General features: G+C 44.4%; 2 protein-coding genes across 16 annotated transcripts in view; one reads left to right on the forward strand and one right to left on the reverse strand.

Annotated features, from left to right (window-relative positions):
• Positions 1 to 14,678, forward strand: part of TMEM266 (transmembrane protein 266) — an 84,774-nt gene extending 70,096 nt beyond the window's left edge. For all 15 annotated transcript variants that reach the window (XM_053954221.1, XM_053954224.1, XM_053954220.1 and 12 more), the window contains 2 exons: positions 6,388 to 6,438; positions 13,654 to 14,678. In XM_053954221.1, the coding sequence (XP_053810196.1) occupies positions 6,388 to 6,438; positions 13,654 to 14,216 (614 nt within the window). In that variant the 3' untranslated portion in view covers positions 14,217 to 14,678. The remainder of the gene's footprint in view (positions 1 to 6,387; positions 6,439 to 13,653) is intronic.
• A 160-nt stretch (positions 14,679 to 14,838) lies between these two features.
• ETFA (electron transfer flavoprotein subunit alpha) overlaps positions 14,839 to 26,967 on the reverse strand; it is a 29,750-nt gene continuing 17,621 nt past the window's right edge. Inside the window, exons 10-12 of the mRNA XM_053954236.1 lie at positions 19,144 to 19,209; positions 15,770 to 15,850; positions 14,839 to 14,936 (exon numbers count right to left, since the gene is read on the reverse strand). Coding sequence (XP_053810211.1) covers positions 14,898 to 14,936; positions 15,770 to 15,850; positions 19,144 to 19,209 — 186 coding nt within the window. The 3' untranslated portion in view covers positions 14,839 to 14,897. The remainder of the gene's footprint in view (positions 14,937 to 15,769; positions 15,851 to 19,143; positions 19,210 to 26,967) is intronic.

Consider the following 26,967-nt stretch of genomic DNA (forward strand, 5'->3'; position numbering starts at 1 on the left):
GCTTGGGCTGAAAGCTGCTGCCTGTGAGTGCACGGCAGCATCGCTAATGTTCAGGAGCATTGTGGTCAGCCTTTCTCTGAGAGCAGGGAAATACCCTGAGTGCTCCTTTCTTCTTCCCAGAGATGGTCGCCATTTCACATAATGGCAATTATCATCTTACCTATTAATCTCTAAAATACTAAGGAAGTTCTAAATTATAAAGGAGTTCTTACCCCGAACAGCGTGTAACTGGTCATGGTGAGAATAACAGCTAATGTTTTCTTGTTCTGCACAAATCATTTTTAGTGTTTGGTATACAAAGTTCCAGGCTTCAGGGAATGCCAGGTTCACAGTGCCCCCTCTAGCCATTAATACTTCCTTCCAAAATTTATTATTCTTTAATCTCTCCCATAACGTATGAATTAGAGTCCCTAGTGGAAAATCCTCATTTCCCTGCATATATCATTTCAGTTTTTGAAATTCTACAGTACTGCCATACTGTAAGATTAATATACCACCCTTCTTATTCCTTTGAGCAAGAACCGGAACTTCACATCGCCAAAACCCTTTTTTTAACTATTCTGAGTCAAATTTCCATTTTTATGGGGTTAGCAGTAAGTCTTTTGCTTTGGGGAACTGCTGCAATTTATGATCATGCTTTAAAGAAAAGTAAAGCTTGCCCTCCCTATAGATACCCACTGTTTTGTAAGTAAAGAAAATAGGATATTGGGAGGGGAGCAGGAAGACTTCTGGAGCTTCAGAGGGCTTCCCTTAACATTATTCATAAGCTGTCTGAGAAGGCAAAGCAGGGCACTGGAAAGGATTTTGTCAGTTGTTCCTTGCAAAGCAGTCTGAGCTGGTTGGATGCTTTTAAACTCTAAGCCAGTTCCTTTGGTGATCATCTGTTAGTGCTCTAAGAGAACCCTGTTAGTGCAAAACAATAGATAAAAAATAGTTTATGGTTATTTTCAAATGCTGAAATGTATCTACTTTGAAGTCTGCTCCTGGAAATGGAGTATCTAAGTGCACACCACTTCAGCTGGACTTCTCTCTAGGTGCCTCTTCCAGGCTTTGTGGTTCTCTGTGCACTGACCAGCCAGATAGGAATCAAAGGAATTCAACCTTAAGCAACACTTGGAGAAATGTGTGTGCAGTTAGTGGAGCCAGGCTCTTGTATTTCATAGTCACCAAATGGGTGGGATAGAGACTGCTCACTCCCAGAAGGGGTGAGCCTACAGTCACGGCTGTGAGGGTGAAGTTGTCTCTCATCATTAATGTGAGGAGGTGCGAAGACATTGCTGACAGGTAGAGGAACACAGAACTGGAATGTTTCCCACTGTCCAAGCACGCAGCCCTTTCATAAGGATCCATTTCATGAGCAGATGGTGCTCCCTGTGACAGCAGTGATTGCTCTGCCCTCTGCTGCCCTGCCAGACACTTGGGTTCTGAAGTATTTCAAGTCTTTTCCGAATTCTCAGATTACATTTCTTTGTTGCCAGTTTATAACAGTTTGTTCTTGAATCCCTTCTGCTTCATTTTTTCTTATCTTGATGATTGTTTTGGTGGCAGCCATATTCTTCCTTAGCTTTGTATTTTAGATTCAGCAAATGTTGCTGTTTCACAGAGACAAACCCAGGTTCCTCTGAGTTTGCTTCAGGCTGACTGTACTGAGCCAGCTCAGCCGTGGATCTGCTGATCCATACTCTGGGAACAAGGCTGGGAAGAGCACTGAGAGTCTCCCAGGCCATCCTGTGCTCACAGCCCCTGCACACAGAGCTGTGCTGCATCCCAGCCGTGCTCCAGTCAGCTCACAGTGCTTTGCTGCATCATCTGCGCAAGTGAGGCCCAAAGCCCCTCATTTGTTGTCAGGATTCTGGGTTTCTGTCCCAGCAGCATCTGCCGATAATGGAGCCTCTTGCAGATCCCAGATTTCCTTCTGCACGATGACTTGGACCACAGATTGATTTCTTACATAGAACCAGGCTGAAGCTCTGTTTTCTCTGCAAGCTGACTTTACAGTTGCTCTCGAGATGGAATATCCATGTGCCCAGGCATCCATCCAGCCTCTGCAGGGCCTGGGTATGTGTGTGAATTGAACAGTGCTGTGAGTACTGCAGCTTGCAGTAATGTAGCAATCTGTCTTCAAACCAAAGGCAGGGGAAGTCTCCTGGAAAGTGCCAGCTGGCTGCTCTTGGTTCCTGTTGAAACAGATGAAAGATCTGCTTCTTTAGAAACCTCCTAGTAAAAGCCTGTTTTCTGGAAGGAAGTAGGGGTAAGACATCACTCTGAGGACTCACTTCCTCAGTGGGAGGCTGCACAGCAGAAAAAAGAACCTTCCAGTTCAGAAAATTCAGCTTGGAGAGACAGAAGGCAGTACAACCAATGGCAATAAAAATATGAAATAAAATACTCTAATCATGAAATATTTCAAAATAAAACCCCCTTTTTAAGGCCTTTTCTTGTATGCAGGGGAGTTGCAGATCACTCATGAAGGCATTGATGAAACAATTAAAGATCACTGTTGAGGCATTATAGAACTGAAAGAGATCTGCTTGGGTGGAATGTCATTTATATGTTTCACCAAATTTATTAGGTTTTTATGGGGCCAAGAGAGAGATTGCAATGTTGTCTCTTGGGTCAGATGAGATTATATGGCACTGTACTCTAAGTAGTTTATTACTCCCTGAACCATTGCAGTGTGTGTTTGGAGTCCTGCAGGAAAAGAACAAGCAGATAACTTGGAAGCCTTCATCAGACAAAATCCAGTGGTTGTCAGACAGATCCTGACTGAGAACCACACGTTTTTTCAATAACTGGGATTTGGGCAGCAGGCAGAGTTGGATCTGCACTGCAGTGAGCAGCATTGCAGGGGGGTTGGTTACAGTGCAGGGGAGGCTGGGTTTATGTGAGACAGGGCAGGGTCTGAGCAGCCTTCCCAGTCAGACATTCCCCTCTGTGGGGTGGGAGTTCTGATTGTGTTGGAGGCAGCCCCACTGTCCCTTTGTGGTCTCTGCTGCCTCACCCCTTGGAGCTGTCAGCCCACACTGCTTGAGCAAACTCTGCCATAGACTACAGAGAGCAGCCTGTTCTACTCCTTCCTTCCCCTGCTCAGCAGAGCTCTCAGCTGAATCCCTCCACAGGCTCTCACCACCTCCATGCTGCCCCTCTGCAGGGAAGATTGTACATTCATCTATTGTTCACCACAGATTTTCACATGGGGAGGACCTGCCACGCTCTTCCTTCTCAGCTCACACCTTTTGGAACTTCAGCATTAATTTCCCGTCATCCACATCTCCTTGGGGCTGTTTATTAATGGTGGATTTGGCACAGAGGGACATGGCTTAGTGGCAGTGTTAGGTTTGCTGGTAGACTCAATCTTAAAGACCATTTCCAAGAGAAGAGTTTCTGTGATTCCTGCTGGTACATGTAGCAAGAGGATCCCAGTCACCATCCATCGTCATTTTTCTAAGATTGCCATTTTCATAGGAATTAGGAGGGAAATGCTTTTCCTTTCTACTTACTGCCTTTTTTTTTTAGTTCAAATACCGTTTGGGCATCTTTATAGCTAAAGAGGCAAAGTCTGTCTGGAAAAGGAAGTGCAGGTAACATTTCTGTGTATTGGAGGAGATGGATTTATTTCCAGGAAAAGAGAAAAATTAAATCTGGATCCTGAAAATTTCAAGGAGATAGAAATAAAATTTAAAAAATTTAAAAAGGTTTAAGAAAATCCCATGAAAATTGTGAAGAATTAAGTATTTCTTTAGACAACTCCCTTTCTGCAGCTGAAACTGGAATAGACTGACAGCAAAAGACACTGTGTAGGATGTAAATAATACAAGTGCTCAGCCCCTTGTGTAAAAGCTGGTCTTCCCTGCTCTCTCCCACAAACTCCCTGTGTGCTACCAGCTGATCCTGATCCCATGGGACCCCCACTCCGAGCAGGGACTTCATCTGGGAATCCCCACAATCACTTGAGCAGTGTTCTGTGGTGCTGTGCACAACTGTGGTTCTGTGGGTACATTTTATATGCACAGATGGGTGCTTTCAGTTGGGTATTTGTTGCATTATTTTGAACTCCTTTTTTCAGCAATGTAGAATATAATGGGAGGCAACTGGAATTGTTTATAACCTTCAATGCCCAAAGCAGCTGAGACTCCCATATGATTCAGATGAGTTTGTTAATTGTCAGTTTGCTTTAATGTAATGATTCAGAAACTTAATCTGTTGTTGAAATATTTATTCTGCTGCTGTTACTCCATTACTCTTTATTGTTTTTTATTAATAAGAAACTACTTAATGTTGAATATATGTATTTTATATTTACATACACATGCACTGTGGATATATTTATACATATATTTTTAATTTATAGCTAAATAGATCAGCAGTGATGAGCAATGACATTAACAAGGGCATCACAGAATACCATTAAAGTAGGCAGGTGGGAGTTCCCCCAGTCTTGGCAGTGGTCACACACAGGGCCAGGCCAGGCCAGAATTCTCCTCCCAGCTCAGAGGGAGCAGTGGCAGTGCATTTCTGGAGTTCCTCTCCAGGTGTTTGGGAGCAGTGCCCTGGTACATTCTGTCAGCTGGCAGACAGGGGACCAGGGCAATCAGTGTGTGCACTCCTAAGGAAGCCTTGGTTTGAGCACTGTCTTTAAGAGACAAAAAGCAGGTGAGTTAACTTCTCCAAGCATTTCCTGTCTTTGATGCAAAGTGTCTTGGCATTTGGACAGACTCTACTGGGAGCACCCAAGGCCCCTGTTGGTGGCTTTTGTCAGGTGGCAGGAGGGGTGACCCTCGTCCAGCCAAAGTGCTGTGCTGTTTTCCTTGTTTGTCTGCTTAGCATGGGACTCCAAGATGCTGAAAGTGCCCTACCAGAAGTACAGCTAGAGAGGCATTCTCTGAACCAGAACCTGTGTCTGTCTGGCTGGCAGATTTCGTGGCACTGAGAGTATCAATTATGCATGACTGAAATGAAGTGTATTTTAGTAGCAGATAGCTGAAAAGCCTTGCAATGTACTCCTAATTCAGTGGCATCGCCCTGAGCTACTCTGAGGCCTCTTTTTTAAACTCAGACATTAGCACAAAGCACACCTCTGACTGCAGGCATTTAAAGATCAACAAGGGCTGAAAAAGCTTTTAAGATCCAATGAAACCAGGAAAACAACCACGTTTCCTTTCAGTGTCAGGTTAGATTGCCTTCTTATGAGTGCAGCTATTTCAGGTACAGAGTGCTTGGTGGTTTGGGTCTTGTTGTGTGAGGAAAGTGTTCCCCAGAAAACATCTGTTTCTTTCACCTGCAAACCGCAATGTGCTGTGATGAGGCAGGACTGTAGCCACAGAGACCCAGGGGGACGAAGGAAATCTGGCTCAAAGGGATGAGCACGGCTTTCTGAAACATGGTATCAAAAAGAGCACTTAAAAGGAGAGAGTGCTTTTAGAGCACAGATACACCACAAATTGGGCAGGTCAGGTTGCTTGGAAGCCTGACGTTCTCCGGGCCTGCCAATACTGTTTCTTAGCAGCAGTGTTTGCCTTCGCTCAGAACAAAAGAAGTTTATGTTTTTTTCCACAATGGTAAAATGTTCTGCTTTTCCATAAGATAACAGTAAATGCCCCTGTCATCTGTAGCATCTAAAATCTGTGCATGCAATAGAGCTGCTGCTTTCCCTTTTGTGGTCGTGTCTTCATTTTTACCTTGCTGTTGAAGTTCAGGTGTAGCTCTCATGCATGTACTACAAGGTTAGTACTACACCCTTGATTGGTAAAACTCTTTATAGTAGGTTTTAAGCCAACAAATAGTGTAACGTTAATATTATGCTGTATACTTACATGCATGTGTTATATGCACCAAAATAACTCTTCATTCATTCAAAATAGAAATGACCTTATCTTAGAAAGTAGGGAATTACACATTAAAATCATACATGGTGCCTCCCTTTCTCCTGTGGGGAAGGAGGTGACTTGGGGATGTCAGTGTGCAGCAGCAATGGGTCTGTCTGTGCTGGTGCCCTTGGTTCAGCCTGTCAGGATAAATGCCAGGTTTATCTGTGTGCCCTGGCTGGGAGGGGAGGGCCCTGCTGACCAGGGAAAGGCCAGTGTTGTGTTTGTCTCTACAGAGTGAGGGGAAATGGCCAGCCTCACAGCAACCTCTGGAAGGATCACAGAGCACCTTTCCTTTGGAGCCCAAAGTGCCTCTTTCCTGGGCTGTGACAAAGAATAATCCAGTCCCTGTGCTGCCTGCAGCCACAGCGTGGATGGGGTGTAATCCATTCGGGCCTTGTGGCCTAAAAATCCAGAGCAGGTGGCTCTGGGCATACAGGGAGAGGAAAGCTTTCCATGGGGTGGGATTCAGCCATTTAATGAAACAAATGGTCTTCTAAGGGCTGCTTTTCTGTTCTTTCAGAGGATGACATGAATAATTACATCAGTCGATACTACAACGAGCCCAGCAGTGGTGAGTGTTGCTTGAAAACACAAACGTGAGTGGTATTTTTGCATTGTATTGTGTGCTGTAAACCAGGTGAGACTGAGCAGTGGTGTAGATCTGTCCTGGAAATGAAATCCACCACAGAGTCTTCTGGTTTGGTCCGTGGAAGTGTGTGCCAATAGTCATTCTCTGAAAGTTGAAAGGCCCCAAGTTTGCTCTTGCTGATGGCACTCAGGATAGTTTGGAGATCTGGGAGGGGTTAATTCCCTGTAGCTGGGCTGTCCAGCTCACAGAGCAGTTCAAATGCATCTGAGAACGAACAGCAGGGACAAAATAAACGAATAGAAAAGAAGTGGGGAGACAGCTTAGCCCAGCACCACGCTGGGAACCTCTCAGAAAGGTTAAACCGAATGGTGGGAAACCTCAGCGGCTGGGCCTGACCCGAGGGCAGCCTTCAAATGGATGTTCCTGGCAGGCGTCCTGCTGGCACGGGGAGGTGGGAGTGGGGGTGGGAGTGGGTCCTGCCTGTGCTGGGGGCTCTGCACAGCCCAGCTGGGCAGCACGGGGGGCTCTGCACAGCCCAGCCCTGCTGGGCAGCACGGGGGGCTCTGCACAGCCCAGCTGGGCAGCACGGGGGGCTCTGCACAGCCCTGCTGGGCAGCACGGGGGGCTCTGCACAGCACAGCCCTGCTGGGCAGCACGGGGGGCTCTGCACAACCCAGCTGGGCAGCACGGGGGGCTCTGCACAGCCCAGCTGGGCAGCACGGGGGGCTCTGCACAGCCCTGCTGGGCAGCACAGGGGGCTCTGCACAGCCCAGCCCAGCCCAGCCAGGGCTGGCCGTGCTCTGGCTGCCGCCACAGCGGGGTGGGGGAGGCTGAGCAAGGCAGGCTCTGACAGGTGGGGGTGTGCACACCCCCTTTTGAATAGAACATTTTGTATGTATATTAAAAATGTGTGTGCCTGCATATACATGTCCATAGAATATACACAAGGGTGTGTATGTGTATGAACGTATGTATGCATTTATGTGTATATATGTTAGCAGAATGTATTACATACTTAATCTCTAGTATGCATACATAGTGAAATATAGGTGTATATATATATATATTTATCTCTATAAGGATATGTCTAGTATATATACAAGTGGATGTGTATGCATATAAATCTATCCTGTATTCTATATATCCATATATATAGATATACATATATATACACAAACACAGATAAAGATGTAAGTAACCATATACATGTTTGTACATGTATGTATATGATGTATCATATATGTCTCTCCAAACATACACACATCCCCATATGGGTATTATGTAAGTACATTTATACACATATAAAGGTATTTGTGATTGTGTGTCTACATATAGGTATATCTTTATATAAATATAAAGATGTAGGAAAGGGTATGTCTCTGTACATACTGAGATATTTTATTAGAATGCATATATTAAATATATAAAATGTATAAAGGAATGTGAGAGGAGAGATGGTCAGAATATATGTGTATATATTATAGAATACATGTGTATATATTACAGGAATGAAAATATGTGTATCTGTATAATGTATTATATATCTTTACTCCTGTATATACATCCACACACATGGAAATAGATTCATATGTAACTGAAACTGCATAAACGCTAACAGAGGGGAGTGTGAGTGTCTGGTTGTAAACCCAGCTGGCATTCAGTGGGATCCAGGCAGGCTGGAGAGGGGGGCTCCTGCATCCTCCGGCATTCAGCAGGGCCAAGGGGAAGCTCCTGGCCCCGCGTCCGGGCACTCCCCAGCACGAGCTCCAGCCGGGGACCAGAGGATCGAGAGCAGCCCTGAGGACAAGGACCTGGAGCTCGCCTGCCCCGCTTAGGTGAGCCCCAGCTGCAGAGCCCCGACAGCATCAGCATCAGCAGGACGTGGAGCTGCTGCAGCGAGTCCAGAGGAGGCCCTGGCACAGCCTGCCCGCAGAGGCTGTGGCTGCCCCAGCCCTGGCACTGCCCGGGGCCAGGCCGGACAGGCTGAGCACCCTGGGGAGGTGGAAGGTGTCCCTGCCGTGGCAGGGGTGGCACTGGGTGAGCTGGAAGGTCCCTCCCAGCGCAGACCGTTCTGTGACTCTGGGAGCACATGGGTATTCTGTTGTGTATGTGCACATGGGGAGATGGATGTGCTTGCTGAAGACAGTTTCTGTGTATGTTCATAGATCCAGATTCATGCATATGAATATGGCTACCATATCTTCCTGTATATTTAAGATCTGTGAAGGCATTTGTACATGTTTGCATCTATAGATTTATATTTTATACGCATTACAAAATATGTGTGTGTGCATATATAGCTGTAATGTATTATGTTTCCATAGCCACATCCATACATGGAGAGCCATGTACTTAGATATGACTGTGTATAGTCCATATATACATATATATAGTCTATACCTAGTCTGTATAAAGATACTTTTAAGTATGGCATATATGTGTGTGTATATATATGTCTATCCCATATATATGGGAATAGACACATATTTATAGATGTGTGAGAGAAACTGTATATTCATATTTTATATTTCTTAGGTAATATAAATCAAGGGGGTGTGAATGGCTAAATATATTAGTATGTATCATATGTATGGTATATAACACAGATCTATCTTGGTGTATCATGTGTATATATATAATACTATAAATTATATCCCTATATATAAATTCCCCACATAGACACAGAGGGGGAAAAAGTGTGTGTCTTTACATTTATTTTAAAATGTAATTACATATATTTTACAAGTGTGTATAAGACTGTCTGCATATACATCTCTTTTTAATCTATTTTATGCATGTTATTATGTGTATATCTTACATATAAAATATATACTTGTTTTTCTATAATTATATAGGTACATGGAATTTTATGTATAGGCTTATCCTATATCTGTGTGTGTATAAATGAGGCTATTCATTCATATATATGCAGACAGATACCAAGACAGGTAAAGATCTGTGTACTACATTAGTATTTTGTATATGTATAAATACATGTAAAAATACATATATAGATACAGGGAGAGGTATATGTGGGTAGGTATGTAAGAGCCTTTTTAAATACGTATATGGTCGATATATTACAAAGGACTGAGTGTGTATATATAGACATATGTATTATCTACAGAATGTGTGTACATATGTAGATATATTATGAAGGGGAGACATAGATATATGCATAGAGACATTTCCTCTATAAATACGGGTGTCTCTATGTAAAGCTATGTATTTGGGTATATAGAATCTGTATATATATGTGTGTGAGAGAGAAAACCTATGAATCCATAGACACATGAATTATATAGAGAGCTATTTAAAAAATGTACACTGATGCATATAGAGGTATAAAGTATTGGTTTTATTCCTGTCTATCCCTCTACATACATCCCCAAGCTCTACAGGGTTATATATATAAAGATGAATCTGTATGTAGGTGTAGGGCATGTAAAAAGGGAAAGGTGTGAGGGACCATGTCTGTGCATATACATATATATATGTGTGTGTGTGTTCACATATAGCAATGATGTATTTCCTATGTGCATCCCTGTATATATACCTTCCACCTGTATCTACGAAGATACTCGTGTATGTGTGTAAGCATTAGAGATACATACATTATATCCTATATATGGGGTAGATATACACACATATTCCCTCATCTATATGGATAAATGTATATATAAATTTGGGGGTATATCCTGTACGTACCTATGTATTTTATTGTGTGTGTGTAGAGACAGAGAGATATAGTCACAGGTATATGGTACTGTTTATATGGTACTGTTTATAGCTGTATATCCCCATAACATACATTAAGAGACATTAAAGGGGGAGGTAATGTGAGTAATTTTATGTGTATAATATGTATCATTGGTGTTATGTATAACGTACTATATATGTATATCCTTATATCTGCAGTCCCTGTGTATGTACACACAAATTTATAGATGTGTGTATATGTATGTGCATGTGTGGGGATGTGTGTTCTATTTAAGGAGAGCAAAGGGAGTATTGTGTGTTCCATATATCAAAAGTCCCTATGTCTATATGCTGTATTTTATAGGGGGCTCTTCATCCATATACACATTGCCTGTATGTCTACAGAATGATTGAGTGCAAGAGACTGTGTGTGTGTACATGTATATATATATATATATTAGTGTGCAGGTTTATACACAGATCCCTTGATATTAACCCCCATTATACAAATAGCAATAAAGATATATCTGAGTTCTCAAGTAAAGGTACAATGTATTTTTAATATTTACTTGTATATACATACATACATCGTATAAATAAATATACACACATAGAAAGGTGGGATCTTTTTTATTTAGTAATAAATAATTACATGTATTTAAGGGGTGGGTTATGTATTAGAGTGTATATGTGTGGGTATATACATGTGTGTGTGTGTAAAATATTCTATATGGAGCTCATGTATGCACACATTGCCCTTATCTGTAAGGAGGCATCTAATTATGTGTATAAAAAAGGGAATGGGGGAGATTGCATTTCTGTAGCACTGTATCCTATAGAACATGTATGCCTGTATACAGATGTGCAGCACTGTTTGTGGCTTTCTCTCTGTACCCCTGAACACCTGTGTCCATCTCTAACAAGGGGGGGTGTGTATATACACGTCTCACTGCCTATGGATAACATCTATTGCATGGAACATGGTTGTGTCTCTGGGTGTGCAAGTGTAGCTGCAGTGTCTATCCTGATACATACATTGTCCGTGTACCTGCACAGGGTGACAAGTCTGTGCATTTCCACACAAAGGTCAGGCTGTGCAGGTCCAAGTGACAACTGTATGGAATTAAAGAGGGGAGTACACAGTGCAGCTATAGAATGGCTGCATATTTTTAGGTATAATGTATTGTTATGGGGGGACAATACAGTACAGTGTGTGTGCATGTAAATGTAATCTACTGTATTGACACACACCCACTCCCCATATCTGTATGGAGAAATCTATGCACGTATAGGTTATATGGATTTAAACTGGGGCAGGTCCATATATGTAGGTACATATTGAATTACACACAAATGTATAGCCCTGTCTTTGCTGTCTATAAAAAGGTGTTTGTATATAATTTAAAACATGTATAAAGGTTGGGGGTGTCATGTATAGCTATAGTGTTATACATGTATTATATGTATATCTCCTATTACTTGATACATGTGTTAGATATATAGCCCTGTACATACATTCCAGATTTATATATAAACACCGTAAGACATAAATATTCATACACAAAGGTAAGCATACATGTGTGTAATTGTACACATTCTGTTTAAAGAGTAACAATTACCTTTTCAAAGGGGGAGAACAACAACTGTCCTATAGGTAGTGCATATATATTTTTATCTATCTGTGCATACATAAACACAGGTATGTAGAAAATGTACAAATGTATGTATATGGGGCTGTGCATATATACATGCACAGATACAGCTCTTCCCCATATCTGTATGCTTAAATCTGTAAATAAAGATTAGGTATGTATAAAATTAGGTGGGTGAGACTGTAGCTACACCTATGTATTACATATGTGTGTCTGCACATGTGTAGAGAGATTTATGTGGTATTGTATATTGATATGTATCTAGAGATCCCCATAATATACTTGGAATGCTGTAAAAAGGTACATGTAAATATGTGTGTGTGTGTGTGTGTGTGTATATATATATTTACATAGATATATACATTAAAAGACTAATAGGGGAGGGGGTGTTCATATATAGGTAAAATATATTCTGTATATCCTTATAACTATGTTCCCCAGCCATACACACAGAGAAATCTATTTATTTATATTTAAAGGTACATATACTTGTGTGTGAAAGCACAGGTGTGTTCTATCTATAGATAATAATTCTATATATTTAAAGGAAGGCATTTATCATTAGTCTATATATGATATGTATGTGTACTGTATCATATATGACTCTCCATATAGTCTAAAAGCATGTATATAAATAAATATGTATATATAAAAATAAAATATGTCCATGAAGTACTGGAATGGTCTGCCCAGGAAGGTGGTGGAGTCACCACCCCTGGATGTGTTTTAACAAAGCCGGGGTGTGGCACTCACTGCCATGGTTTAGCTGAGGTATTAACACAGGGTTGGACTGGATCTTGAAGGTCTCTTGCACCCCAGCAACTGTGTGATAAATAGCTGTGTAAATACAGAGCTGGGGTCATGTATAGGTACCATCTCTTACATAGACATCTAGCCAATAAATACAACTACAGAGAAGCATGTACACGTTTGTGTAGAAAGGTAGAGGGGTTGTGTATATTTTATTTAATGGTAGATAACTGTGTCTTTCAAGGAGGCACTGTATCTTGTGTGTGTGTGTGTAACAGAAGGTCTGTGTACAATGTATTCTGTATGGGGCTCATACAGACATAATTCCTCATCTCTGTAGATAAAGATCATGTGTATATAAAATGGGGTGGGAGGTGAGAGACTGCATCTCTACACCTGTGTATTGTATGTAATAAATGTGTGTGTGCTCGTGTATGTATATGCAGGTATGTGGCATTAGGTATGGCTCTGTACCCCTGCCTGTACAGCCCCAGTGTATAGACAGGAGATACATAAAAGGCACGTGTGCATAATTTAAACAGGGACTCCAGAGAATGGGGGCTGTTAATGTGTAGGTATAAATGTGTGTGTATCTGTATATGCATAATCCTGTGGGTAGGCATGTACACACCCACATACAGAAAAACAAGTACAATTTTGGGGGGGGGTTTGCATGCTGTTGTATCAGTAGGTAATTCCAGGTATTTAAGGGATGGACTATAGGTACCTATCGCCTGTCCATGCACACATGGAGGCAGAACAGATTGTAGATGCAGTTCCCTGTGAACACATACACACTCGCTATATGACTAAACCTCTAAGTGCTGGTGTATATACACACACAAATACAGGCATACAGTGTATGTTATACTATGTATCCCTATAAAGAAACAGAGCTGGGGATAGAGAAAAGGACGGTGTTACTCAATATATGTGCATAATATATATGGATTAAAGGGGTCTGTGTGTCTCGGATGGCTTTGTGTTCATCACTGTAGGTACAAAGCATTACACATGACCTCGCTCTAGCTCTCTGTACCCCTCTCAGCCCCTCCCCACAAAGGCTCTCAGCCGCCTCTGTGCTCTGTCCCTGCAGACAGCGGAGTCCCCGAGGCCGCCATCTGTGTGGTGACCACGGCCGCCATCGACGTGCACCGGCCCAACATCTCCTCGGAGCTGTTCACGGTGGACGTGCCGCTGCGCCTGGGCAGCACCGGGACCTCGGCCAGCCTCACGTCGGGCAGTGCCTCGCGCTCCACCGTCAGCTCGGGCACGCGAGGCTGCAGCGAGAGCAGCCAGACCCTGGGCTCGTCCCCGGACTGCAGCACGGCCTGCGAGGAGCCGGGCGCGGGGCCCCGGCCGCGCTCGGCCCACGCCGCCGTGCAGGAGCTGCTCTCGTCCCTGTCGGAAGAGGCCTGCCTGGCGCAGAAGGGGCTGGATCCCGTCAACCTGAAGCTGCCCAGCCCGGCCGGCTCGGTGGGGGCCAGCCCCGAGCTGGGCCACCGGCTCAGCGTCTACAACCACAGGAACCAGGAGAGTCTTGACGTCTTCCAGCTCAAGCCGCTCCTCGAGTGCCCCCAGGGTGCCCCAATGATTGAGGAGAAGTATGGGGTGCTGGGGCCCCCAGAGCCACGGCTGGGCAGGGTTCCTGAGGCATAGGGCCCGCCTGGGGGAATGGGGACTCCTGTGGGGACACGCTCACCGCGCTGGCCCACGAAGCTGCCGCAGGCCAGGTGGCAGTGCTGAAGACAACCTGCGGCATCTCCTGCAATGGCCGCCAGCCTAGGGCAGGGCCCGCATCGCCTCTGCTCCCGCGTGTCTGTGGCACATGACCTAACTACCCTGCCACCAGCTCTGGCCCAGTTGGGATCTACAGTGGGCACAGTGGACCTTCCAGCAGTCTTAGGGCAGTATGGACCCACAGGGCCTGGAGGGACAGACTGTGCTGGGAACACCACGGAACTTCCACCAGTCCAGGGCCAGCACAAGCCCCATAGTGCTGGGGGCAGGATGGAGCTGCTGGACAGCTTGGGCCCAGCCTGGCTCCCCAGCCGGACACTGCCCAGGGGCTCGGCGTGACTGGGAGGGGCGTGGAGATGGGAATAAATACTGACAAACACATCCTGCCTCCTGCCTTGTATCCCTCTTGCCTTCTTCTCTTACCTGCTTTCTGTCTCTTGCTTTCTTCCACTCCATACTCCATGTGCCATGCAACTGACCACCAAAAAAACCCCAAAGCAAAAAGCAACCATCCCAACACCGCAGTGACCGACCCCACCTCTTTCCAGTAAAATCCTTTATTTGCCCTTACTCCACAGTGCCGGGTCCCGTCACCAGCACTCACTTCTTCTTCAGGAGCTTCGTCATCTCTGGCACCGCCTGCAAACACCAGTGCCAGGGTAGTGCACGTTCCCCTCTGACCCCCACAGACTCACCCTGTGCAGTTCCCAGCCCTGCAATTACACTGCCCACCCTCCCACCCAGCACAGCACTCCAGGGGCTGTGGGTCACCCCAGCACACAGCACTCCCCACTTCTCTCCTGCTGAATAAAGCCTCTTAATTATTTAAGAGAGCTACATTTCCATTAGGTGGAAATAATGCATTCGTACAAAATTTATTAAGGAAATTGTCTACATGGTGTTTCTTCAGAATGTGACTTTCTCTCCGGCTCACAAAGAAGCCCATGCTCACCACGGAGCCAACGGGCATTATTTCAGGAATGGCATTAAAAGCTGGCAGAGTTTCTGCCCATGCCTGCACGGAGCCACCACACTCCTGCCACTCACACGGGTGGCCACACACAGACACTGGGACAGGGCTGGCTCACAGCTCCAGAGGGAACTGCGAGCTCCTCCTGGGCATCAGTCAGCGAGGCAGCAAGCCCAGGCAGAAATAATCACGCCTCCTTCCAACTCTGTACTTCCAAACTTTATGAAGCTTAAAAACACACACAAGCACCTATGTGTGGTTATTTCCAAAATGGTTCAACAACCTCAGGAAACCAGAATTGAGGCAGGCTGGCTGTGACACTCCTTCAACACAACCTACTTGCAGGGATTTGATCTTAAGCATGCAAATCATGACATCAGAAAGCAGATTTTTAAACAACCCAAACAGCCTCACACAGACATCGTTAACACTCATTAGGTTATATTATGTAAGCTCCTGTCAGTTCTCCCGAAGTTACCCTGCACATCAAGTTTAGCCTCACCTGAAATAAGTCTGCTACCAGTCCATAGTCTGCCACTTGGAAAATTGGAGCTTCTGGATCCTTGTTAATAGCAACAATGGTCTGCAAGGAAAGTTAAAGCACCATATGAATCTAGATATTGGTCATCCTCTGGGGCTGGATTACAGCGCCAGGTCTTAGCCAGGAAATGGGCTATATTATCTCCAAGCCCCCAGAAGCAGAACATTTATCTGGGCATTTAATATTTTTCCATCTCAAAAACAAGTACCTCCTTCCCTCCACAATCCCCCTGAAAAAAAAAAAACACCCCAAATCCTCCCTTCCCTGCTCATCATACACATTTCTGCTATCCTTCCCTGTTGAAAAGCCTAGGAAAAAATTACTACAAAGGATTATCTGCACATTCTAAGCTGCACCATTGCAGAACTAACCTGGAGGCAGCAGTTACAACAACCACAGCAAAGCCCTGCCCAAAGGCCTCGGTACTTACAGGGGGACAGCATTTAGTTTGTCACACAGTAGAAAACAGAACAAATCCCAGCACAATGATCCAGAAAACGTCTTGGTTTAAACCCTGCCCTACATTGAATCATCCTTAGCTGCCTGTGACAGCTTCCAGCAAGATAAGCGTGGGTGGGTGTCCTCATCAAAATCTGCAACAGGATGGGGAGCACTCCACAGAGGAAGGGAAGAGAATCCTGAAGCAAGCCCAGCAGCTCCCAGAAGGGGCCTGGAGCACAGCAGTGGGGCAGTGCCAGTGGGAACTGTGGTTGGGGCAGCTGTCGCCCAACAGGCAGCTGAGGCACGCACTGCCACACCCAGGGAACCACACTCCCTGTGGCTGTTTTACTCCCTCCACTGAAATTGGAGTTTTACTCCTTCCAACTGAAAGTCCAACAAAATTAATGGCTTGGTAGGCAGGGGCCTAGTGGCAGTAACTCAAGAGAAACGTTTATAAATCCTGTGGTTTTAGGCCCCCCGAAATGTTATTTCTTGGCCATTTGTCCCCTGGGAGTCCCTGTAAAGGACCCCCCCACACATGCAAGTGCTGCAGCAGTGCTGCCCTTGAAATGCTCTCCCCAGAGCTTTACTCTTTTACAGAGTTTCACTGCAGTTACCCCTCTTTGCAAATGCAAGCCTCCCCGACAAGCTGCAGTGCAGGAAGCAAATCCAGGCTGTGATCCCTGAGGGTACTGGCCCAGTAAAAACTTTCTGACCCTTCTGAGGCCCTGCCATTCCTTGCAGAACCATCCACAGGGGCTGATGCTGAGACCCAGCCAAGGCCAGCAGTCAGTGACACCACCGGGGCTGCCAGCTCTGTCCTTAGCACAAAAATAAGTTTAAAATTGCTTGCAAAACTGTCTGAAGCTTTGCTTTGGCAGCCTAGTCCTTCTTCCTCTGCCTCCTTTAGCTGAAGTAACTTCAGTAAGATTTGGCTCCCTGCCTCATTGCTAACTCAGGTGAGCAGCAAAAGCACCACCTTGCTCATAACTGAGCTTTGTGAGTTAAATCTCTGAGTAAGAAAAGACAGGGGAACTCTCAAGAGGGAATTAGAAATAAGGAAAGAAAGCAACAACAATTCTTCAGGTCTCCTCAAAAGCTGCATTTTCTACCTTGCTGTAGAAGAACAAATAAATTATACATTTCACTTGGTAGAAAGCATCTGACTGTTTTGGAAAACATATCTTGAAGTGTGCACGTTCACAGTGCCAGATAATTCAGAGTGCTGAGGGAGGACAGGGGACACTCCAGAGAGCTCCCATGGCTGCAGAATTCTTTGTTTGGGAAAACTGGATCTTCTCCATAACTACCCCACCTAAGTGCTTTAGCTAAAAGAAAGGCAGAACACATTCCAAATACCAATAACTAAATCTGAATTTTACAACAGACACATTAGCTTACACTAAAAAAAACTGAGATATGGGAGAAATGGAAGGGTTAAATAAGAATCAACAAATTTTAGCTGTCCTTATTTCTTATAGCAGAATACCTCAAAATATGCCTTTGGAAAAGCCATAAAAGCAGAGGTTTTGCTGTTACAGTGCAGGATAATATCACTGTTCAGTGTTTTTGTAACAAAGGAAATTCTGGATCTTCAAGTCAGAGGTTCCTAGTGCTGCTGGCAGCCTTAACTGAGATAAGGTAGCAGATAAACACAAAGAGGGTCACATCAAGTCTTCTGCAGCTTCCAATATCCAGCCTTAGTCAGTGGCTGCTGCTCATCCCACCTGCCCATCTCCTCACTCAGCCAAGGGCACAGCTGGAGACTGAACTGCTCCAAAGAAAGGCACCTGTGGCCCAGCAGTGCCCGAGGAGCCCAGTGCTGTGCCTGGACTCTCCCTCTGCTGAGCATGCAAGCAGGAATGTGGCAGAAACTGTGGCAATGCTGTTCACCAAAGCCCTTGGGAATACACTGCCACAATTCCCACTTCTCAAGAGACACCTTCACTCCTGCCCATCACACACCCTTAACAGCTTGAATTTTGGTTGTTTTTTCTCTGCTGCAGCATCTAATGCTAACAACACTCAAGTCCCTGCTTTTAGAAAGCCTATCATTCCCCCCCCCCAAAATGTTTTATAATACATGAGAAAAAAAATTGTAAGAAAGCAGAGATCATCCTACTGCACAGGCTGGTTTGTGAGGACAATTACCAGTCACAAACTCACTGGTCTATCACTGGTTAAACACAAGAAACTACCTGCAAGGTTTTGCAACCCTTTTTCTCAGCTTTGTAAACTGTTCAAAGCTGTGGCTTGGTTAAGTTCATTCCTTGAAAATAGAAAAAAAAAATACATAGCCTTTTAAAAAAATTACTGCAGGAGGCAGGACCTCCAGTTGTTGATGTCTGCCATTTGATAGTATCAATCAGCAGGTAACTGCTCCTCTTTTCAAATGCTGCACTGTGGGCCAAACTGGCAATTCCCATTTTGGATTATTTGCTTTGGCAACTAATGAGTTAAACCTTTTAAAGTTTTACTGCCATTTTATTGCAGGTTTCCATTTGAATGGCTAAATGCAGGAATGTCAGAGACATCTTTTACTTTATGGAATAGTAAGTTCATAATTCAAATTGTGCATTGTTATGCATGAATTAATATGTCATAGTCTGGAATAAAGGCAAATGGAATTATTGTATAGAATTCAGGCATATGTGCCTTGGGTTGGGTTTTTTTAAGCAAAGTCAATTAGCTGCTTCCACTGATGACTCTGGGTTGTGGTGCAAAGGTTTTTCTACTGCACGAGATCTTTTGCCACAGTATTTGGTTTTTTTTGTCAAAGAGTGTTTTAAAGCAGCAGGAAATATGAAAACCATCTAAAGCACTGATGCAAAAGCAAGGGAGTCAGCTCACTCCCTTCCTCAGAAATCTTTTCTAGTACATCCACCTTCACATACCTTGCTGTCTTTCATTCCGGCCAAGTGTTGGATTGCTCCAGATATTCCCACAGCAATGTAAAGTTCCTAGGGAAAAACAAGAGACAGACATTTTTGGTCCCTGCACCACAGTCTCGCTAAGCTCTCATAAACCTTAATCCAGATCAATGACATGCAGCAGTTTTTACATCACAGTAGTTTTCAATAGTAAAGGCAGCTGATGGTTGGTTCCCTTCCCCACCTGGGGATGCAATGTGACTGCAAAAGGAGAATCCCAAAGGAGCACCTAGCAAAGACAGATTAGGGGTAAAAAATAAACAAAGTCTGCATCAAAAACACATGACACTGCTCAGCTAAAGGCCAGGGCAATCCATGTTATCCACGACTCTGAAGATTCCCAGTGCAAATATTAAGGAAGATAACCTTCAGATGGATAATGCAGTTGCCTGGAGAGCAAACCAAGGCTCCTCTTCAAAGCCTCTCAGAGCCTTCACCTAAGACAGAATGCTCAAAGCTGAAATTCGGGTGTCAGGCCTTTGAAAGGTTCCCTAGAGAGCAGGATAAAGCTCTGAGGTACCCCAGTGGGCTGGTGCCCTGCACACCTGCAGTTTGTGTTTCTCACCCCAGCCCTCCGTGTCCACATGGCCCGAAGCCTCCCTTCCCCACTCACTGCCACTCCCACACAGGTGAGTACACAAGGTTCACCAGCTACAGCAACAGCTCTGCACTTTGGGGCTTCCAGTTTCCTATCTCCAAAGAGTCTTACAGTCAAAAGAGATGAAAATTTATAGGTAAATAGATCTGTGTCAGCTGTTTTAGTCACAGCTGAAACTATTATTTCTCCTTGGCCTGAAAGCTGTCCATTCTATAATCTACCCAAAACCAAGGGTATTTCAGGGCCCTGACAGTTTTGCCAGTCAGAGCTGTACTCTTTAGCTAACTAATATTACAGAAGAAAACTAAAGAAAGTACTTTTCATCAACTCATTCAATAACAGAAAGTTAACACATAAATTTAGTTAGGGGCTCATCTATCAAAAGCAGTCAAAAGGTGATACTTCACACATGCTTAGAAAAGACACACCTCAAATACTAACATAATTTCTCCTTTAAAAACACCAAGGGTATTCCATATCTAAGAAAATACACATCTAATTTAACTCAATAAATACTGGGGGGGCACAGGGAGGGTAAGAGGGTCAAAACCAATCTTACCACTGTGCAGCTGAAACTGCATTACAGTTAAGTGGCTTTTAGCATGGCAGAGCCAAGCCCAGCTGGGGCACGTGCACAGACCTGCACAGGAGAGTGGCAAACAAAGGTGTTCAAACACAGACCCACAGAGGCTTCTGCCATACAGGCCTCAGAGTCATTGCATCAATTAAAGAAAAAAAATGCTTTCTGATGTTTCTCCAACTACAGACTCTGCTCATTATGGTTTTTTAAATAGGAATAGATAAATGAAATGTATGAATTTTATCTGTGTTTTTATACAAAAAAACTCTCTAGAGTAAAAACTGAAGGGGAGGGGAAATAAAGCAGAAATGAAGCATTTCCTATCAAAAAGGCTTCCTTTGAAATTGAAACACGGAATCTGGTCCATGTACTTCCACAAAAGCACACAGCTGGTGAACACACTCAGAAACTCCTTGGCCTCAGCAGGCTTTTACCAAGTGGATTACTATTGGAGGTCAATCCATTTTAACCACAGCTGCAATGTAACCTAATATGTCCACATTAGAACTCGTAAGAATGCAATATTTTAATTATACCAAATAAAAGAACAGATGTTACAGGAGAAATTATTCTAACATCATGCTGTCTTTAATACAAGCTCTTTTTAAAGACACATTATCGTAATTTGATTTTTTTTAGAGCAATTCATTAAGTGCCAGTCATCCAGACTACCAGATACTCTTATCAGTCTGCTTAACATTGTGAAGTTCAGTCTTTGGAAAGAATCCAGCTAACCAGGAGCCAGATGCCTATGAATATATTCTATTAAAATATCTAGGAAAGACAAGGATGTTTCATTAAAAGGACATTTGTTAATCACCAGGCTTGTCTAAAAGCACTTATGCATCTAGGCCATGGCCTTCAAGGTTATGTTCTTTTGGCTCCCTGGTTCAGACAAGTGTTCCTGTCAGTCAGCTCTAACCCTGACAGGAGATCACCTCAGCAATGTTTTCATAGAGAGAGCACACAGGGCAGCAGGGTTCTTATCAACACTTCTGTGCTGTCAAAGGGACAGGACAGTTTAAATCCTAGTTTTAATCTACTCTGCAGTTCAGTAGGAGGGACCCAAAGGTCCCACAACGTCTAAATGATGAAGCTTCAGGATTGTTCACTGCTCTCCTGAAGAGAATTCGACTGGTCATCCAGAGACGACATAAAGCATTGAGAAATTCAAAACCTTATTTCTTTTCAGAGTAATAACCTTGTTTGGATGCTTTCCCTGAAATCACTAATTTCTCTCAGGCCTTTTGCCGAGCCCTGTCACTGCTGTGTTAGAGTTCAAAGTCACAGGTCAGGACTGTAGCCCCGAGCCCCATGAAGCAGAAAGGAGCTGGGTAGCCCAGGGCAGATCCCTTCCAGAGCCCACAGTCCCTTCCAGAGCCCACAGTCCCTTCCAGGGCAGATCCCTTCCAGAGCCCACAGTCCCTTCCAGGGCAGATCCCTTCCAGAGCCCACAGTCCCTCCCAGGGCAGATCCCTTCCAGAGCCCACAGTCCCTTCCAGAGCCCACAGTCCCTTCCAGGGCCCACAGTCCCTCCCAGGGCAGTCCCTTCCAGAGCCCACAGTCCCTTCCAGAGCCCACAGTCCCTCCCAGGGCAGTCCCTTCCAGAGCCCACAGTCCCTTCCAGAGCCCACAGTCCCTTCCAGAGCCCACAGTCCCTTCCAGAGCCCACAGTCCCTTCCAGAGCCCACAGTCCCTCCCAGGGCAGTCCCTTCCAGAGCCCACAGTCCCTTCCAGAGCCCACAGTCCCTCCCAGGGCAGTCCCTTCCAGAGCCCACAGTCCCTCCCAGGGCAGTCCCTTCCAGAGCCCACAGTCCCTTCCAGAGCCCACAGTCCCTCCCAGGGCAGTCCCTTCCAGAGCTGGGCCGTGGCAGCACGGCGCCGCACGCTCTGCACGGAGCTCCGGGTCCTTCAGAGCTCCTCTGGGCAGGCCACCCACACCAAGGCACAGAGCAGCTGAACCCGAGTCTGCCTCACACCTCTCAGGGGCCAGATGTGGCTTTACACCAACTTCAAGTTCCAGCTTTTTGGGACCATGGAAGCTGCTCTAATTACTGCTGCCAGGCAGCTGATCCACAGCCCCAGTTACAGGCACTTACAGCAAAGTCCAGGACGTGGAGTAGCATTTCTCAACTCCCTAGAGCTGGGCACAGGCAGATTTCCACTGAAGGGCTGCTGCCAGCACTGTGCCACACGAGAACAGGCAACAAAACAGCACACACATATTCCAGAGCAAAGGGTTCACAGCACTGTGAACAAATCAAGTGCCAAAAGCAACTGAAGTCAAGGAAGTAAACGTTCTGGTGGTATATGGACATAACATCAGCTTAGAAGATTGTTTTGGCTCTTGGTAACTTCATTTCACACAGGAAATGCTGTACAAACATCACAGCCATGCCACAAATATTTTTATGAAGTTGCTGGCAGACATCAGCACAGGGAAAGGACGCCAGAGAAGAGAGCTGGTGGCAAGGAAGAGCAGGATGGAGGGAACACGTGGCACAGGACATTGAACTCACCAAACAGCCAAGACCCTGCAAAGCAGAGCACAAGGAGGCACCATGAGGAAGGACCAACACTCCAGATGTGCTGCTGCTGGAAGGGCTCAGTACCTCGATGGTGGGCAGATGTGAAGGGGGCCACCACCTCCTACGAGGCGTCTCACAAGGGCCACAGCAGCAAGCCAAGGTGTCTCTGCCAGCAAACTGGCACAGAGGCCAAGGGGGCTTTCCTTTGTCCTGCCACACGTCCTGCACAACTCCAGTGGCAGGCAGGACCCTAACAGAGATCTCCAAGTTTATAAGCACAGGTTTGCATCACAACCACCCTAAAAAAACCCCACAACTCCAACTCCCAAATTTATCCTATTCAAAGTCAAGATTCCAAATCAAAAATCCACTTTCTCAGTTGCTAGTTGAAGTATTCATCTAGACTTATATTTCTCCAACAGAAATGACCATGGTATGTCTTAGAGTCATTACATGCTAATCATTAAAATGAAAAAAAAAATCCTCCTTGGCCATTCCCTAAACTCTATTTCTGCCCTCAGACATACCCAACTTATATACTGGCAGACTTCACATGCACGAATCTGCACGTCTGGCCCCAGAATCCATACAGCCAGTTACATGCTGTCTGGATAAATGCACAGGAGTGCTGTATGTGGATGATTGCAATTACCAAAATACCAACGCAGTTCTTTTCCTGTGCATACAGACTCTTGCAATTATTTATAGAATAATTTGTGGCATATGATATTACTTCATTTATACTTATATTTAAATATGCCTTAGGCTGCCTTGGGGCAGTTAAGGGACATTTGCTTAAGAGAGCTACAAGAACAGTTTTTATTTCAATTCCAGAGCCTTTGTATGGTGCTGAGACAGACCACAGGGCAGCCACAGGTGCCCTACAAGCTGAGGTAGCTACTTTGCAAGCATGTTGTCAGCTGCTATTGATTTTTACTACAATTTTAAATTATGCTGAAAACCTCCAACACACATCAATTTGTCATCCTACCAATGGCATGCTTTTAAACAGGCCAGTTTAATAAACCCCTCTGGCATACACACTATTTTTAAAGGCAGCTCAGATATTTTATTTTCTTTGCAAGAGTGAAAGGACAATGAAATTAGAAAGAAATCTTTGTGATCAAAATTGCTTTGTACAAGAGATTCCTTCCAATTACAAGCTATTAAGGCAATAAAATATCTTCTGGCTTGACAGCAGTTCATGTCTAGTCCGCTGTACATCACACACTTCTGCAGTACGTAAGGCTTTGGTGCAGCTGAACCCACTCCATTCAAGAAGCACACATCACTAAACTAGAGCCCAACTGCAGTTTCTTTTTCACTTTAAGAACCTTTGATCAGCCAAGCTGTGTAATTACTCCTAAGCGTGGTTAGGGTGTCTGCTGGAGTGCAGGGCCATACAGCAAATTTTTTCCCCCCTCTCTCCAGGGAAAAGCACATCAATTGCTTTCAGCTAAATGCACTCACATATGAATATTTTAGTACAATTTAATGTTTCTGCACCAACCCCAAAGGAGCAGAGCATCAATTTGTGAACATAGTTTTCTTGGAGTTAAAAGCTACACTGGATAATGCAGGATGAAAGGGGTTGTCAATCCTTAGCTTTTTAGCAAGTCAGAGAAAGACAGTCTGTGAATTCAGTCCCAGCTGCATACAAACAGCTCTCTAAAGTTTGCCACCATAAAGCTACTTTTCAACAATAGTGAATTATCAGAGGAGATATTCCAAAAACAATTTCCCAAGCACAGCTGGTTTTCCCAATGCTATTCCCATCTGCCACCTACCTAACAGCCCCAACCATTTATGCCATGCAAGGTGCACCTGCTGGTCTGTTAATAACACCCACAAACCTGATGTACAAATAACACATTCCTACAAAGCACCGAGCTGAGCAGAAATTGTGTACCATGCTTTTGAAGAGAGGAACTTTGCTATCTCAATATTCCCTTGTATGTGCAACAAATGAGGAAGCAATTAAGATCTTATTATTGATAGCAAAGAGTAGAACATTTTTTTAAGAAAGTACAATCCAGACAAGAAGAGTGACAATTTTCATGATGCCAAGGGAACTAATTAGTTAGTTCTGTTGTTAGCAATTTTAGGTAAGGGCCAGAGAACAAAAAAGAAGAAAAATATTAGAATAAAATATGCCTTGTTTCACTTTCCTTATGCTTCCTCACAAGAGAGTGAAGTGAAACAGCAGATAAGCTAAACAGAACAAGCAAAGGATCCCTAAGTGATGGGAAGTAACACTCAAGGACAGTTTGCATTCACTTATTACAAAGAAATAGAAAATACAGGAATTATGTAAATGATGTGATACTGTTCCTCTCCCTTCCTGCTACTCCCAAAGCAAGATGACAGCTACTAAGTGCTAAAAAGCCACTCACTGCAGTGAAAGGGATGCCCAGTAAAACACTGGGGGCACAGAGAGGCTCAGAAAGGATCCCCTCCTCTTCTAGAAGAGGGGGAGCAACAAGAATTCCAGCGTTGGTGCCTTTCAGGTGAACCAGCATCCCACTCCTCGGTGTCTCAGCTGAAGCTGCACCTCTTTTCCTCTCATTATTACTGTCAATTCCTGACAGTTCTAAATTGCCTCCCTTTTGAAGTTCCTTCAATCTAGTACAGCTAGAGAGATCCTCTAGCATGAAACTGAAGCAGTGGGGCCAAGCAGTTTCCTCCTGGCCATCATATCAGACCTGTACTGAATTCCCCCCCACCTTGCCCACGTGAGGTGTCTCAGTGCATGCTCCTGCCTTCTGTGTCACATTCTGGCACCACCATTTCATCCAGTGTCAATTATTGCTACATCACATATTCCTAACTGGTGCCTTCCTGAGTTTTCCACCTCAGTTTCTTGTCATCCATTAGTGTTTTGTACCCAATGTTGAAAGTAACAACACAGCAGCAACCGAACACCTTAAAATAAAAAAATAAAATTAAAAAAAGAAAGTAGCTTTGCCAGCTAGGAAATCCTACAGCAGAAATTAAGGGAGTTCTAGAGTTAGACCCTGAAAGAGCACCAATTTTGGAAGAGTGAAGATTTAAACTCTGAAGAGATTAAGTTAGAAGGATACCTTTCAGGCAGCAGCTGATCTTTTATAAGGTCAGAGGATAACAATAAACACACATGCTTGCCAAAAAAAAGCACCTCTCAGTGTCACTGAGGTTCTGGCTGTTTTCTGGGGACAAGAAGCTGAGTGTGAGATAATCCCAGTACAAGCCCACCTTCCTTCAAAACCTGAGAGTTTTCTAATTAATATAATTCATTAGAATAGGCTGCAAGGGAAAGCCTAGGAAACCATGGGAAGAGTTGGGGCATTCAAAGACAGCTGCCTGGTGGCACTGCAGTGTAGGACTTCCCCCCTGGATCACGGATGCTGCTCCAGAAGAAGTGTCCAGGTGCCACCCAGTCCCCAGCAGCCCAGGGAATGCACTTTGCACAGCCCAGCTGGCTCAGTGGCACTGATGGACCCCCCTCAGGGACCACCAGTCCCCCACTCCTTCCACCAGCCTGAACTGCACAGGCCACAGCAACCACAGAGGCCAGAAAAGGTTTAGAGCAGTTGCTTTCCTTTTCTTACCAGTCACAGTTTATTTTTTAGCTGAATATCAGACAAACTGCACAAGTTCCTGAGAAAGATTCCATATTGCTTTGCATGTTAGAAATGTTGCTAATTATGTCTTGGGTAAGGAAAGCTAATACTGAACTAATACATGAAGCATTCCTGTTCCATTCAAAAAGTTTTAAATAACTGAAAAAAACCCACTTTTAACTTTCTTTCTTCTCCACACCTGTTTTGTTCTTGTTTCTTTCTTTGTGAACATGAGAGAAAGAACTGGGAAGATATTTACTGTGGAAAGCAACACCCCTGATTATTTGAAATCTCTTATCTAAAAATAGCAGTTATTCTAGGGTAATGGTGGTCAGCTTGATTTCTCTAGGGAATTTAGTATTTTCTAACTGGATATACTTAACTAATATTTAGTAGTAGGCACTCATAGGAAGGATATTTTTATCCAAAACCAGCTAATTTTAACATTCTTGCAAGGGCTTTTTCCTTAAACAGAAACTACAT

The sequence above is a fragment of the Vidua chalybeata genome, chromosome 13 (assembly GCF_026979565.1).
Source record: "Vidua chalybeata isolate OUT-0048 chromosome 13, bVidCha1 merged haplotype, whole genome shotgun sequence".
Lineage (NCBI taxonomy): Eukaryota > Metazoa > Chordata > Aves > Passeriformes > Viduidae > Vidua > Vidua chalybeata.